The sequence below is a fragment of the Pistacia vera genome, unplaced genomic scaffold (assembly GCF_008641045.1).
Source record: "Pistacia vera cultivar Batoury unplaced genomic scaffold, PisVer_v2 Contig1246, whole genome shotgun sequence".
In the NCBI taxonomy this organism is placed as follows: domain Eukaryota; kingdom Viridiplantae; phylum Streptophyta; class Magnoliopsida; order Sapindales; family Anacardiaceae; genus Pistacia; species Pistacia vera.
The window spans coordinates 91394-108626 of record NW_022195300.1 but is presented as its reverse complement, the minus strand read 5'-3'; the positions used below and the strand labels follow the sequence as shown (position 1 = coordinate 108626).

At 36.7% G+C, this 17233-nt stretch overlaps 1 protein-coding gene across 1 annotated transcript; it reads right to left on the bottom strand.

Annotated features, from left to right (window-relative positions):
* Positions 1–14838: 14838 nt before the first annotated feature.
* Positions 14839–15852, bottom strand: LOC116118885 (glucan endo-1,3-beta-glucosidase-like). The gene has a single exon (XM_031404842.1). It carries the CDS (start codon positions 15850–15852, stop codon positions 14839–14841), a length of 1014 nt encoding a protein of 337 aa, XP_031260702.1.
* Between the last annotated feature and the right edge of the window lie 1381 nt (positions 15853–17233).

The following is a 17233-nucleotide window of genomic DNA, read 5'->3' as shown; positions in this document are numbered from 1 at the left end:
GCTCTAGGAACCATCCTTCTTCCTTTGAAACAAGACTGATGCGCCATAGGGAGCTTTGGAGGGTTTGATGAACCCTGCATCTAGTAGTTCTCGCAACTGTCTCCTTAGTTCCGCTAGCTCTGGTGGTGCCATACGGTAAGGACCCTTGGCAGATGGCTTGGCGCCTGGTTCCAGCTCAATCTGATGATATACCTCCCTTCTCAGTGGTAGTTCCTTTGGTAGCTCATTTGGTGAGACATCAACAAACTCCTTGAGTACTTGTGCTACCTCCCGGGGCACTGCCTCTGGCGGGATTGGTTCCTCGTCGTCATACTACTTGAGGATGGTCAGGTAGCTTTCCTCTTTCTTCTTGATGCCTTTCTTGAACTACATGGCCGAGAGCACCACTGTCTCCGGCTTGGTAGAGCGGCTAGTAAGCAACACACAAGCTTTCTCCCCGTCCATGATACACATGGTGTTGGTTGAAGGCAAGGGAAATGCCTTGACTTTTTCCATAAACTCTAAGCTGAGGACAACTTGGTAGTCATCCATTAATGCAACTGAGAAATCTATGTAGCCGGACCAAGTTCCCATTGTGGTTTTGACATGTCGAGCTACTTCATGTATTGGTTGAGTCGCTGAGTTGACTGCCTTGATAGTGCCTCCACCTCTTGAAGCCCTAAGGCCTAGTTGGCATGCTTCATTTATTGAAACGAAGTGCGAAGCTCCCGTATCTACCATGGCTTTCATGATGCAATATCAACACATAGCAACCCTTTGGCTTGGGTTTTTGGTGCAGACTGGATTCCATTGAGTAGTTGCATCGATCCCATATGTGCCTCATCACTACTGTTTTTGGCTTGCTTGGCCTCTTGATGTTTGGCTATAAGGGAAGTGAGAGCTTTCTTCTTCGAACAGTCTTTCACCCAATGAGACCCATTGCAAATGAAACAATTGTTGCGGGGTTTGTTGGAACTCTTGTCCCAACATTTTCCTTGGATAAGGAGTTGTCCTGGCGGGTGTCCCGGTTGCTCTCTTTAGATTGCCCCCTGTCTCTCGCAACTTTAGCAAAGCCGCCCTTCTTGTCTTTGGGTTTGCCGGGGTGTTCTTTTTTGTTGCTATAATATATCAAACTTTCAGCAACTGCTATGGCTGTGACAAGGTCTTGCACTACCCGACACCTTAGCTCCGTTTTCACCCATGATTGCAACCTGTCCATAAAGTTGAAGAGTGAGTCCTTGTTGGACATCCCAAGGATCTCTAGTATAAAGTCGGTGAGTCCTTGATGCAATCACGGATTGTCCCTGTTTGCTTGATCCTTCGCAAGCGAGCTCTTGCCTCATCCTTGGCATTCTCCAGGTAAAACTGTCGTTTAAGCTCTTTCTTAAAATCATCAAAGCTAGAGATAGTGTAGATACCTTTTTCGATGTCTCTTTCTCTTCTCCTCCACCACAGCCTTGTGGTGTCCGTGAGATAGAGGACTGTAGTTTCAATCCTAGAACTTTGCTTTGTGATGCCTACAGCCCCAAAATACTTGTCTAGTCCCCACAAGAAGTTGTCAACTTCTTGTGCCTTGCGTGAGCCACCAAAGCTTTTAGGCCTTGGGACGTCAATCCTTTGGCTTTTAATGATGTTGCTGCCGGTCCTTGCAACCATGGTGCGCTTGCATCGCACTAAATCAGCTTGCACCTCGTCTAAGCGAATAAGAGTGTTGTTGACTTCGGTTTGGAACACATGACGGGTCTTGGCAAGCTCCCTTACGAACTCCTCACAGATTTTCCCTATTTCGGTCCTTAACGACTCCTCCAATTGAAGCAACATGGCTTTCATGACAGTATGGGTTTTGGTAACCTCCGTCTCTAGATCATCCACCTGATGATCTAGCTCTTCCGATTGCGTGCTCACCCTTTCTTCTACACGAGATAGGCGTGAGTCAAAACTGGAAATAAAGTCATTGGACTTACCTCTCTGCCTTGAGGGGTTGGGGTTAGGGTTAGGGTCGGGGTCGACTCTCTTTGGACGACCACGTTCTTGGGAAGTCTCCATCTCAACCGTCTTGGATCCCTTTGTTGAAACGACAATACTTTTGCCATTGAATAAAAATCGAGGTTATACCAACCTGGCTCTGATACCACTTGTCACGCACTTAACTTCTTTGCTAAGTTCGTGCAGCTTTAACACTTCGGAAATGTGTTAAGCAGTCTAACACTCACACAATCTCAAAGACTAATAGTATGCAAATGAGAAGGATTAATGTAGAGAAAATGTAAACTCTATATTGAAAGATTACAACTTATGAACTTTACAAAGTTGAGTGGCCTATTTATAGGCTAAACCTCCTCAAGGAATTGACTAGATACAATGTATACTTAATCTTTAAGTAACACTAGGTGGCAACCTAAGGTGGCAACTTTGGGAATGATGATGCTTAGTCATGAAGTTAACTTAGCCACTAAGTATGCTTAACCTAGCAAGTTAGTCGTGACATTATGATCTAACCAATCATTCCATTCCAGCACCCTTTCTAATTATAAGCACTAAGCAATTTCTCATTTTCTTTACAACAATGCTATGGACATCGACACTATACACTGAATTACGTGTCACGTGACTCAGACCAATCACATATCCCGTTAACAAATATGTGGGCGCCCATCCATGCGAAATGAATGATGGACTCCCATCCATATTATATGGATGGGAGTTCATTTACTATGGACGGGAGTCCACATAAAATGGACGCCCATCCATACTCTAAAAACAATAAAATGCAGGGACGCCCGTTCATCAGTTATGGACGGCCGTCCCTGAATTTTGGACCCCCATCCACATATAATAGACGGGAGTCCATACTGTAAATTTAAAAAAAAAAAAATTGTAATTGAAAAACTTATGGACGCCCATCCATTATTTAGTGGACGGGCATCCATAAGTGATGGACAGGCGTCAACATATAATGGATGCCCGTCAATTGTTTCAATTAAAACAAAAAATTTAAAACAAATTTTTGGGACGCTCGTCCATATCTTATGGACGGTCGTCCATAATATAATAAAATGTTTTTTTTTTTAATTAACTTTTTTTTTCTATTTGTATAAAACATTAACTTCTCCAATACGACTTCTCCAAAACAAGCGCCAAATTTTTTACACAAAACAAAAAAGAAAAAAAACTTCATTTTATACCAGTATCTGTTCGCGTCTGTTCTTCGAGTCTACGATTGTACCAATATCTTCCTCAATAGCGACAACCGTTTTCTTCCTCAATAACCAACTATCGTGACAAGAAAGAAAGCCATCCATTTTTCATGAAACAATCGTTTAGGGTGGAAAGGGAGATAGGGAGATCAAAACTTGCTTAGATTAGAAAGATTTGTTGAGGTTCTTAAGCGGTTTTTATTTAACTTATGCATTTATTTAGTTTTGTATTCTATTTTGGATTGAATATATGTTGCAATAAAAAATAACTGATAGAGAATATTTGTTGGTGATTGTTGTGAATCAGATTCGTGAATGCGAACACTAGTATTGGTTTTGCATTAAATTATAGAACATGGAAGAGTCTAGTTTGCCTCATTTCAATGATGTTAAGGTAAATTGTGCTTGAAACCTTAACTTTTTCGTTAACATTATTTTAAATTTATTGTATTGTATTGTTTCCTATGATGTGTTGTATTAGTATATTCTAATTTTATCCATTATAAAACTATTAAATGATCAGGAAAATGAAGTGATGAATTAGAAGATATGGGATGTGCGGAGGAAGAAGTAGAGCCTCATATTGGAATGGTGTTTGATTCAGTTGATAGTCTGGTGAAGTATTACAAACAGTATGGTAACAAAATGGGTTTTGAAGCAATGATACATATGTCAAAGAAAGGCGATGATGGAGAGATGAGATATGTGACAGTGGCATGTTCTTGTTCTGGGAAGGAGAGATGTAAATCCAGAAATATCTTGAAAAAATAACCTGTTGCCAAAACAGATTGTAAGAGTCAGATCAATGTAACTTTTAATGGTCAATGCAAATGGAAAATTAAATCAGTTGTGCTTGAACATAACCATGATCTTACAAGTCCGACAAAAAGAAGATATTTCAAGGTTAATCAAACGATACAACCTTATGTGAAAAGGAGGCTTGAAGTTAATGATGTGGCTGGGATTATACTGTGTAAAAATTTTCAGTCATGTTTAATTGAGGCAGGAGGTGTAGAGAATTTGACGTCTCTACAAAAAGATTGTAGGAACTACATTGAAAAAGTGAGAAGGCTACGACTTGGAGTTGGAGATGCTTTGGCAGTACTTGAGTATTTTATGAAAATACAAAAGGAGAATTCAAATTTCTGGTACATGATTGATATAGATGAAGAAAGTCGATTATAGAATGTGCTATGGGTTGATGCTAGATGTAGGGCTGGATATAAAGAATTCGGTGATGTTGTCACCTTTGACACAGCGTATCTGACGAACAAGTATGATATGCCATTTGCTGCTTTTGTGGGGTTTGATCATTATGGACATTCAACATTGTTAGGTTGTGGGTTAATTTCTCATGAGGACATTAAGACATTTGTATGACTATTTTGTTCTTGGCTTGAATGCATTGATGTTACTCCTAATGGAATTACCATTGATCAATATAAGGCCATGCAAAATGCAATTGAGATTGTTTTCTCTAGTACAAGACATAGGTGGTGTTTGTGGCATATAATGAAGAAACTGCCTGAAAAGTTAAAAGGGTATAAGGAATATGAAACAAAATATTGTGTATGATTCTTTAACGCGTGAAGAGTTCGAACAACGGTAGAACCAATTTGATGATGTGCACAACCTTCACGAGAATGGATGGTTATGTGGATTGTACAAAGAAAGAGTACGGTGGGTGCTTGCATTTCTTAAAGATACTTTCTGGGCAGGTATGTCTACTACCCAACGAGTGAAAGTATGTATGCATTTTTTGATAGATATGTAAATTCCAAAACTACTTTGAAACAATTTGTGGAATAATATGATAATGCATTACGAGATAAAGTGAAAAAAGAAAGGAAGGCTGATTTTAGATCTTTCAAATCTTGGTTACCATGCATAACTAATTACCCTATTGAGAAACAATTTCAAAGTGCATACATAATTGCAAAGTTTAAAGAGTTTCAAGAAGAGATTGCAGGGAAGATTTATTGTGAATTATCTTTCTAAATAAGTGTGATTCATATGAGGAGTATCAAGTTTTAGAAGATGTTTGATTTGGAGATAGTAGTCACCGTGTTCCTTTTGCTGTATACTTAGAAGAAAGTTCATATGATATTCATTGTACTTGTCATTTGTTTGAGTTCAGGGGGATTTTATGCAGACATGCCATTATGGTGTTGATTCATAAAAGGGTTTCACACATTCCAGAAAAGTACATTTTACTACGTTGAAGGAAAAATATAAACAGATGCCATACGAAAATTAAGGTGAGTTATAATAGGTGGAGCACCAACATTGAAGGACAACGTTTTGATAAGTTATTTAATATAATGCTGACAATAGCCAATATGACATCAAACAATGAGGAAAATTATAATATGTTGACGGAGTTTATGATTGACATGAGAAAAAAGTTAGAGCAAAAGGAAAGTGAGGAAGGGCTTGGTAGAAAAGTGAACATCTCTTCCACAACCAATTTGAGTAGTACAGATGGGGACAGTCCTTCGAAAGAGGGGAATAGTCTAATCATTAGTCCACAGGCAGTTCATAGCAAAGGTCGTCCTCCATATAGAAGAAAGCAATTGAAGGTTGAAGAAATTGTACGTAGGGTTAAAAATAAAAAATTACGAAAACAAAGAATTGGTATGAGTTATACACCTATTCTTACATGATATTTCTTTTTTGAAACATTATTTACTTATTTGAAGTTTATAATAATATCGACTTGATTATTAATGTGTTATACTACTTTTTTAGGAAAATGATAATTAGTACAGCGAGAAAAGGAACAATTTCTTTCATCTACTTCCGTGGTCGATGCGGAAACTCAAGTGTTGTCGAATGATGTTGTTACTACCCAAGTATGTGTTATGTATGTTGTATAATTGTAATTGGATTAAGTTTTCTATAACGTGTGCTAAATTATGGTTGTTAAACAATGATAGTTGTCCACTGGTCTGGTTCAGAATCTCACAGGACAAAGTAATTTATGTACTGGACAGGAGTTTGTAAATGATGAACATGTCTCGTTGGAAGAGATTTGATATTGTTGATAGGTTGAAGCATATAGAATTGTATTTGGTAGAAATTATTCACGCTTTGGTTAATTTCTGCCGAATGTAGTTGAGTTGTATGCTGATTCAGTTGTTTTGTTTTTAGTATTTTGGTCATTGGTTGTGTATGAGTAGGCTATCTACTGTAGGGTTGTGAATTCATGATAATGACCTTAATGTAACTTATTATGAATGTTTTCAATATATATTATCATCAGATTGCAGACTCCGGTTGTAGATGGAATTTTGGATATTCATTTCATTTGAGATTTGAATTTTGATGTCTTTTGATATGTCTAGTATTACATATACATATGCATTCAAAAGAGTAGTTGAGATATGTATAAATAAAAGGCAAACCTATTTAAAAACAAAAGGCAATGTTTATCAAGAACATTCGTTGAAATCAATCTTTAACAATTAACATATTTATAAACAAAAGGCAACTATAATCTTTGTACATAAACCTTAGTATTTGAACTACACATAATGACAATTAACATTCATAGTACGTTCCCCAAGAATGTTGAGAAGGAAGAGGCTGTTGAGAAATTCTTCATCATGGTGCAGGGGGTGGAGGTTGACTGGAGGAGGAGGAGGCTGTTGAGAAGTTCTTCATCATGCTAAAAATTTCTTTCATGCGTTCCCCAAGGATGTCACTGTTTCTTCTATTCTTGATACGAACGAATTGAAATCACTTTGCAATTGATCCTGTTGTTCTTGCATTTTCCTCTCAATACGTGAAAAACGCTCCTCTTGAAACTTTTCTATCTGCTTAAATTTGCTTACTATTTTGTCTAAAGTATGAGAAGACATATCTTCTACATTCTGAGATGATCCAGGTTCAATACTCGTTCTTCTTCTTTTGTGCACATAGATTTGTCCTTCATTCACCCCTTCTGGAACATTGACACCTTTCTGAATTGTTGCATCTCCCTCCATTTCATCCCTAATCACATACCATTCTCCTGCCATATTCTTTTTAATCAAACCCATTTTATACAATGTCACATCCCCCAACACATTATTTGCAGAAAACTTAATCTTATTTGCTTCATCATTAGGGGTGATCTGAATACCCAACTTCTCACATATTAACGTAACAAGCATCCCCCAATATATTTCTCCTTTTTCTACTTGAACCTCTCCCAACTTCTTAATCAATAACTTCGCTGAATTTACTTGCCTCCCTGCTATTGCTGCTTCCATGAACATTAAATCCTTAACCGTCACATTTCTATTTGTCTCTTTCCTACCATTAAATGTGTAAGTCAGATATCTGTGAAATACTCTCATAGTAGGATTCTTTAACTTTGTCGATTTACACCTATGTGGATGGTAAATCCCTATCCCAGAAACATCCATACAAGCTTGTTTGGATTCCCATGTTCTAGATATGCTATCCAAACCTTCAAAATCAAATCCTATCCAGGTTGCTAAATCTTGTGGTCTCACTACAAAGTTCTAATTCTTTAATCTAAAAAACATTGTCTACGCCAGAAACTCATCAGTATCTGTCTCCACAACTTCCAAACTACCAAAAAACTCATAGATCAAATGCTTATATCCATCATATATAAAACTCACCAAAAGGTCACATTTCAAATTAAAAATCCAACAATTAATTTAATCAAATAAACCCAAACTTGTTATAAGTCCTAAATCCAAACTTCTTCCTAGGCAAATATCTCTTTTCGACACCTCCTCGTATTGTTTTTTATGTTACAAGTCTCGAAATTGGATTCCAGATGACGATGTGCCTTCATGAGGAATGGTTGTATTTTTTGCTCTCACCATGTTCTGCTTTCTTCTAAAACCTATATACATAAAAAATTCATCATCATAATCAGTCATAACTAAATTCATCATCATAATTAGTCATAACTAAAGAAGTTTACAATAAGTGTATGAAGATTATATCCTAAAAGTATGGCTATAATCTAATTAAAATATGAGTCTAATATGATCCTACCATCCTAACTATACGTTTTTAAATTGAAATTTAAGATTAAATTACAAAAACATTTGAACCATTCAACATTTCCTCTGAAGCTGGTTTGAAAGATGTCAGTCATTCCTATCTTGCTAGTTGTTGATCAAAAGATGGCTTGGGTAACCCTTTAGTGAGAATAGCAGCTAGTTGTTGTTTAGCTGGGACAGAAGGCATACAAATCAAACCTTTTTGAATATTTTCTTTGAGGAAGTGGATTGCCACTTCAATGTGCATCGTTTGATCATGTTGCATAGGATTATGAGAGATGCTTTATTGTCATAATATAGTTTCATAGGTTTAGACATTGGAACCTTCAACTCTTCAAGTAATTTTTCAACAATAATAATTCACAAACTCCTTGTGCAACTGCTCTAAATTCAGCCTTAACACTACTCCTAGCAAAAACAGAGTGTTTTTACTTCCACAAGTTACTAAATTGTCTCTAACAAATGTACAATAGCCAGAAGTTGATATTTTGTCACTAATTGAACCAGCCTAGTCAACGTCAGTGAATGCCTCCACCTGCATACAGTCATTTTTTCCCAAAAGGCAAACCTTTTCCTAGAGTCCTCTTCAAGTATTTAAGAATTTTGTAAGCAACTTCTAGTCTGGTAGGAGAGAGATAAATTAGCTTGCCCATAAGTCGCTAATATTGTTCCTTAGCTCTTGGTTGCCCTTTAGTTTCATTACCAAGTCTATGATTAGGATCAATCGGTGTTTCAGCAAGTTTACTATCAAGTAGACCGGTTTCCTTAAGTAAATCAAGGGTACATTTTCTTTGAGAGACAAATATCCATTTCTTGGACCTGGCTATCTCCATACCTAGAAAATACCTTAGAGGACCTAGATCCATAATCTCAAATTCAGTAGCTAGAATTATTTTTTATTTTTCTATCTCAACACCATCATTGTTTGTCATGATGATGTAGTCAACATACGCTATAAGAATAGTAGTTTTACCATCTTCCATGTGTAAGATCTGCTTGACTTTGTCAATAGCTATTGTGAATAATCCAGCCTTTTGGGAGCGATTGTCACAGGATAGTTTTGGTACTGATACACTGTTCTTTGCATTCTACTGTCAACGGGTATTATGTATATTGTATATATTTTTTATGCCATTTTTGGTGATATACTTCCATTAGTTTATTACCAAGCCAATTGTTTTCTATAGAACACATACCAACAATCTTTGGCTTCAAAAGAGCCAAAAAAGCAATCTTCACCAACTTGCACACAACTGGATCATTGTTCTCTATGAACAAGAAAATAGTAACTACTTTAATTTGGTGATGTTTTGTTCAACACATTCAACTGATTGCTATTTGCTATAGAGGAAGAATTGATAATTTCCATTCATATCAAAATTTACCAATGCAAAGCAATCACACACTTGTGTGCGGGTGTGCATAAATATGTGTGTGTGCAACGGAAAAAGTGCACATGCACTAGCATGTAGATCCATTTTGTTTCACCCACAACATTTTTTATGAATACAATGACACCAATATCTTCCTTCCTCCTCCCAAAATCACTTGGAGGAGAGTGACCTATTAACAGTTAATTTGATTCAAATAAGAAACACTTCACTATAATCACATTCATCAACCAATACTTCATACCTTAGCCACTCAACCTCAATCATCAATCAAACCCAATAAAAGATGATGAAACAAACCAAATTAACTAAAACACTTACTCGAAAAATGGTAGATGGCTTCGACGACTTGGAGTGGCAGATGAGAAACCAAGACAAAGAAGTGAACGCTGTAAAACAAGCTCAATCATCAATCAAAACCAATAAAAAAAGACGTGATTAATAGAAACCAAATAGACTAAAACACTTACAATAATAATGGCAGATGAGGAACTTGAAGAAGAATGGCGGCAGATGAGGAACTTGGACAAAGAAGAAGAGCGGCAGATGCGAACTTCGAAGAAGAAGAAGAGCACAGATGAGGAATGAAGATGAAGAAGAAGAGCGGAGATGGGGAATGAAGAGGAAGAAGAAGAGCGGCCCAAAGTGATTTTAAAATTGCCCCAAATTGATTTGACCTAAATCTTGTTTAAAGTACTCATTAAACAATGGACGGGCGTCCATAAGTTAAGGACGCCCGTCCACTGAATAATAGACGAGCGTCCATAATGTTTTTTTTTTTTTTTTTTTTTACAGTATGGATTGTGGACGCCCGTCCAAATGCAGGGACGGTCATCCCTGCATTTTGTATACTATTTTTTTAATTTTTTTTAATTTACAGTATGGACGGGCGTCCATTACGCATCCATAACTAATGAACGGGCATCCCAATATTTTGTATACAATTGTATTTTATTTAAAGTATGGACGGGCATCCATTATATGCGGACGCCTGTCCAATTTTCAGGGACGGTCGTCCATAAACTATAAACGCCCATCCATTATTTTTGTTCATAAACTTTTTTAATTTAAAGTTTGAATGAGCATCCATTAAATGTGGACCTCCGTCCATATAATATGGACGGGAGTCCATCATTCATTTTGCTTTGGACGGGCGTCCATGGACACCCGTCCAAATATAGTGAACGACCGTCCATAGTTGATGAACGGCCATTCACTCATAAAATATTTGTTAACGGAATACGTGACTAGTCTAAGTCAAGTGACACGTAATTCAGTGTACAATTCCGGTGTCCGTAGCATTGTTGTTTTCTTTAATCAAACCTATCTTACACATTTTCATTTTTCACTTGACACCCCCTATCTATGGGTTAAGACATGTCACCCCGTATTGGTTTCGAGATATAGCAACACAACCCCTAACAATTGGTCTTTGTTTTTGTTTTTATGAATCATCAACAGTTAACCAATTTAATTGTTAAAATATCAATTTTACTCCTAATACCATAACATCATGTGATATTTCAAAACTGTAGTTAAACCTATTAATTAATGAAGAAGATTGTGACTATAAATCTTTTTGTTGATGAAAAGTTTAGTTGCCCTTGAATTTAAAAGCATTACGAAGAAAAAAAGATCTTAAGTTTTGACGAAATTATAACTGGACAAAAACTTAAGACAAGCCTGTAAGATTCAGAAGATACAATTTAATAGGCAGATTGAGATTATATCTTCTTTCTTTAAGAAAGTTTCAAATGGTAACCCGTTGGCGAGCAAAGAGGTTTGCTCGCCGGACACTCTGGTTACACAAAAAAAAAAAAAAAAAAAATTTCAAATATTGTCATAATCTGAAACACGAGTGATGTTCAATTTATGACGTCAATTTTCTAATTTCTTCATATAAATCAATGCATTCCAATATTCTATACCACATTTTACATGCAGACCCCTATAATTGGAAATCCTTATTATTTCAGGAAAATAAGATTTATTAATTAAATTTGATATCATAAACTTTGGATCCATCGAGTCCGAAACTTAGGACAGAAGGCATACAAATCAAACCTTTTTGAATATTTTCTTTGAGGAAGTGGATTGCCACTTCAATGTGCATCGTTTGATCATGTTGCATAGGATTATGAGAGATGCTTTATTGTCATAATATAGTTTCATAGGTTTAGACATTGGAACCTTCAACTCTTCAAGTAATTTTTCAACAATAATAATTCACAAACTCCTTGTGCAACTGCTCTAAATTCAGCCTTAACACTACTCCTAGCAAAAACAGAGTGTTTTTACTTCCACAAGTTACTAAATTGTCTCTAACAAATGTACAATAGCCAGAAGTTGATATTTTGTCACTAATTGAACCAGCCTAGTCAACGTCAGTGAATGCCTCCACCTGCATACAGTCATTTTTTCCCAAAAGGCAAACCTTTTCCTAGAGTCCTCTTCAAGTATTTAAGAATTTTGTAAGCAACTTCTAGTCTGGTAGGAGAGAGATAAATTAGCTTGCCCATAAGTCGCTAATATTGTTCCTTAGCTCTTGGTTGCCCTTTAGTTTCATTACCAAGTCTATGATTAGGATCAATCGGTGTTTCAGCAAGTTTACTATCAAGTAGACCGGTTTCCTTAAGTAAATCAAGGGTACATTTTCTTTGAGAGACAAATATCCATTTCTTGGACCTGGCTATCTCCATACCTAGAAAATACCTTAGAGGACCTAGATCCATAATCTCAAATTCAGTAGCTAGAATTATTTTTTATTTTTCTATCTCAACACCATCATTGTTTGTCATGATGATGTAGTCAACATACGCTATAAGAATAGTAGTTTTACCATCTTCCATGTGTAAGATCTGCTTGACTTTGTCAATAGCTATTGTGAATAATCCAGCCTTTTGGGAGCGATTGTCACAGGATAGTTTTGGTACTGATACACTGTTCTTTGCATTCTACTGTCAACGGGTATTATGTATATTGTATATATTTTTTATGCCATTTTTGGTGATATACTTCCATTAGTTTATTACCAAGCCAATTGTTTTCTATAGAACACATACCAACAATCTTTGGCTTCAAAAGAGCCAAAAAAGCAATCTTCACCAACTTGCACACAACTGGATCATTGTTCTCTATGAACAAGAAAATAGTAACTACTTTAATTTGGTGATGTTTTGTTCAACACATTCAACTGATTGCTATTTGCTATAGAGGAAGAATTGATAATTTCCATTCATATCAAAATTTACCAATGCAAAGCAATCACACACTTGTGTGCGGGTGTGCATAAATATGTGTGTGTGCAACGGAAAAAGTGCACATGCACTAGCATGTAGATCCATTTTGTTTCACCCACAACATTTTTTATGAATACAATGACACCAATATCTTCCTTCCTCCTCCCAAAATCACTTGGAGGAGAGTGACCTATTAACAGTTAATTTGATTCAAATAAGAAACACTTCACTATAATCACATTCATCAACCAATACTTCATACCTTAGCCACTCAACCTCAATCATCAATCAAACCCAATAAAAGATGATGAAACAAACCAAATTAACTAAAACACTTACTCGAAAAATGGTAGATGGCTTCGACGACTTGGAGTGGCAGATGAGAAACCAAGACAAAGAAGTGAACGCTGTAAAACAAGCTCAATCATCAATCAAAACCAATAAAAAAAGACGTGATTAATAGAAACCAAATAGACTAAAACACTTACAATAATAATGGCAGATGAGGAACTTGAAGAAGAATGGCGGCAGATGAGGAACTTGGACAAAGAAGAAGAGCGGCAGATGCGAACTTCGAAGAAGAAGAAGAGCACAGATGAGGAATGAAGATGAAGAAGAAGAGCGGAGATGGGGAATGAAGAGGAAGAAGAAGAGCGGCCCAAAGTGATTTTAAAATTGCCCCAAATTGATTTGACCTAAATCTTGTTTAAAGTACTCATTAAACAATGGACGGGCGTCCATAAGTTAAGGACGCCCGTCCACTGAATAATAGACGAGCGTCCATAATGTTTTTTTTTTTTTTTTTTTTTACAGTATGGATTGTGGACGCCCGTCCAAATGCAGGGACGGTCATCCCTGCATTTTGTATACTATTTTTTTAATTTTTTTTAATTTACAGTATGGACGGGCGTCCATTACGCATCCATAACTAATGAACGGGCATCCCAATATTTTGTATACAATTGTATTTTATTTAAAGTATGGACGGGCATCCATTATATGCGGACGCCTGTCCAATTTTCAGGGACGGTCGTCCATAAACTATAAACGCCCATCCATTATTTTTGTTCATAAACTTTTTTAATTTAAAGTTTGAATGAGCATCCATTAAATGTGGACCTCCGTCCATATAATATGGACGGGAGTCCATCATTCATTTTGCTTTGGACGGGCGTCCATGGACACCCGTCCAAATATAGTGAACGACCGTCCATAGTTGATGAACGGCCATTCACTCATAAAATATTTGTTAACGGAATACGTGACTAGTCTAAGTCAAGTGACACGTAATTCAGTGTACAATTCCGGTGTCCGTAGCATTGTTGTTTTCTTTAATCAAACCTATCTTACACATTTTCATTTTTCACTTGACACCCCCTATCTATGGGTTAAGACATGTCACCCCGTATTGGTTTCGAGATATAGCAACACAACCCCTAACAATTGGTCTTTGTTTTTGTTTTTATGAATCATCAACAGTTAACCAATTTAATTGTTAAAATATCAATTTTACTCCTAATACCATAACATCATGTGATATTTCAAAACTGTAGTTAAACCTATTAATTAATGAAGAAGATTGTGACTATAAATCTTTTTGTTGATGAAAAGTTTAGTTGCCCTTGAATTTAAAAGCATTACGAAGAAAAAAAGATCTTAAGTTTTGACGAAATTATAACTGGACAAAAACTTAAGACAAGCCTGTAAGATTCAGAAGATACAATTTAATAGGCAGATTGAGATTATATCTTCTTTCTTTAAGAAAGTTTCAAATGGTAACCCGTTGGCGAGCAAAGAGGTTTGCTCGCCGGACACTCTGGTTACACAAAAAAAAAAAAAAAAAAAATTTCAAATATTGTCATAATCTGAAACACGAGTGATGTTCAATTTATGACGTCAATTTTCTAATTTCTTCATATAAATCAATGCATTCCAATATTCTATACCACATTTTACATGCAGACCCCTATAATTGGAAATCCTTATTATTTCAGGAAAATAAGATTTATTAATTAAATTTGATATCATAAACTTTGGATCCATCGAGTCCGAAAATCCCGAAGTGCTTTTCATGTTCATCCCCGCTCTTTCCATTCTCATCAAACAGATCAAACAAGTAAACTTCAACTCCCTCGCCAGGCCTCTTCGGTGTCCCAACACCACCCACAGCGCTTCTCACCACATTCTCATTATACGCCAATGCATTTTCCTTACTCGCCGCCACACCACCGCTCGTCGGCCACCCCGTCTCCGTCACCACTATCGGAACTCCCCCGAACCCTTCTCTCTCCATTGCATACACAAACGCATCGACGCTTGCGTCAAAAAGATTGCGATACGTTAAGCCGCCGTCTCGAAACGCTTCGTCGCTTCTGAACAATGCATAGTCTAACGATATGTACTGTAAACTGCTGGTGTAGCTGAAGTACGGGTAGATATTAACCATGAAAGGTGATTTAGTATCGGATAAGAACTGAAGGAGGGGCACAATAGAAGATTTTATATCAGGATCGAAGGTTCCTGAAGATGGAGGATATGAGATTGAGAGAACTGAAGCTGCCTGTGGTGAAGATAACTTGATTGAGTTTGCAAGGTTTGCGGTTTGCAGAGCTTGGTAAAGATTATTCATTGCGGGTACTACATAGGGAGTGTAATATGGATCTTTGAGAAAGACTTCATTACCAACAGCGATGTAACGGATTTGGTTCGAAGGTATGTGAGAGAAGATGTTGTTTTGAAGCCACTGGAGGGAGAAGACGGGTCCCCCTGAGGCAAGTTCAGGGAGGATTTCGTTAGGAACACCGATAATGAGGCTGATTCCAGTGCCTGAAAATGATTTTAACGTGGAGAAATCGGGGTTGAAGATGCGTATGTTTGATATGCCATTGGATTGGAGAAGGTTGATGGCAGTAGGTGGCGGTGGAAGGTTGTTCGCCACCCGCCCATAACATATTCCAATCGGTGCAGCAGCTGTTGGAGAAAATGGAAGAAGAATAAAGAGGAGTAATAGCTGAGATAGCATTGAAAATTGAACTAGTGAACCCCACACTTTAGAGTATGGACTCAAATTGAGCTAGCCTTTTATGGGTTGATGAGTGAATATAGAACTCATATATATGGTTATTGTGTCGAAAGGATGGTATTTATCAGGTATAAAGGGGTTCAAAGTTGTGTTTTGATGTTGGTTTAATTTAGGTCCAAAGCTCATTCTGTGTTTTGCTTTCTAATATAATTATATTCGGGTGGGGTTTTCGTTTTGGTGTAGCCTGTTATAAAAATTAAATAGTTTCACTATGGCTCTGGCATGGCATGGCATGCATTGGGAAGTAGAACATACTAACTTCTGTTTAAGAGAGTAAACAACTCTTTTCTTTCAGGTCACTTCCCAAACTTTGAAAGCTTTGAAGATCTTAGCCATAGCATTTAATTATAAATTCCACGATGGTAGTTCCAATTTTAGACGATATCTTTGAAGAGACCGATAATGTGATCTTAGATGGACCAATACTGATAATATTCTAACGCGACTTACGTCCTTAAACTTCTAATTTCTCTCAACCATTAATCTAGCAAGTAATACAGTGAATACAGATAGGATTATGGCAAATCTTGATTCCAAATCTTTACTGAATGGAATAAAAGAAAAACCAAAAATGTTACATACTGCATCTAATGGGTGCCTCGTAATGGCATAGTAATCTAACCCTGTTTAGGTATGAAAACTTTTAGTTTTAAACTAATGACTTTCAGATTATTGTTTCACACATGTCACATCCTGTTAAAGATATTTTCATACTTAAAATTTTCTTATATGATTTCTCTAATCACCAAAAGATATATCATCAAACTAGCTCGGTCCATTATAGGAGAATCTTCTTTGTAAAAGAAAGGAATAAAGACGACAATTAAGCAGAGAATGACCCCATTAAACAGATAAGCTTCAGTCCATATAGGAAAATGCAGCGTTACACAGATCCCTAAGTTGAATTACCATATCTTGTCTTCTTGAAATTGCTGCCAGCCATATAACTTTGACCAATTAATAATCCTAAAGTACCTGACCTCCCATTAAGATTTTTCTTCATTACATGTAACTGATCCAACACAGAATCACAGAAATCTCTCATTTTCTGGGAAAGAAAAGGGTTTCTATTGTTTAATCAACCATATTCTGCCAACTCCTGTGAACATTATTAGCCATAGATTAGTTTTGAATCCACAAGATGTTTTGAACTGGCGACAGATTTATATGATTGTGTGCATGATTTCTCTTTGCACAGACCATTCCTCCATTCAAATGATTGGATGAGAGTGCCTCGTAATTTGTAGTTGTACCTAAAACTAAAACTTTGCTTTTTATTGAGGGCCATGAAATAATGCGTGTCCAAAGGCCCCAAAATCTT

What these genes read in the sequence shown, in the direction of transcription:
- LOC116118885 (XM_031404842.1), bottom strand. Translation starts at nt 15,852, where the DNA reads ATGCTATCTCAGCTATTACTCCTCTTTATTCTTCTTCCATTTTCTCCA.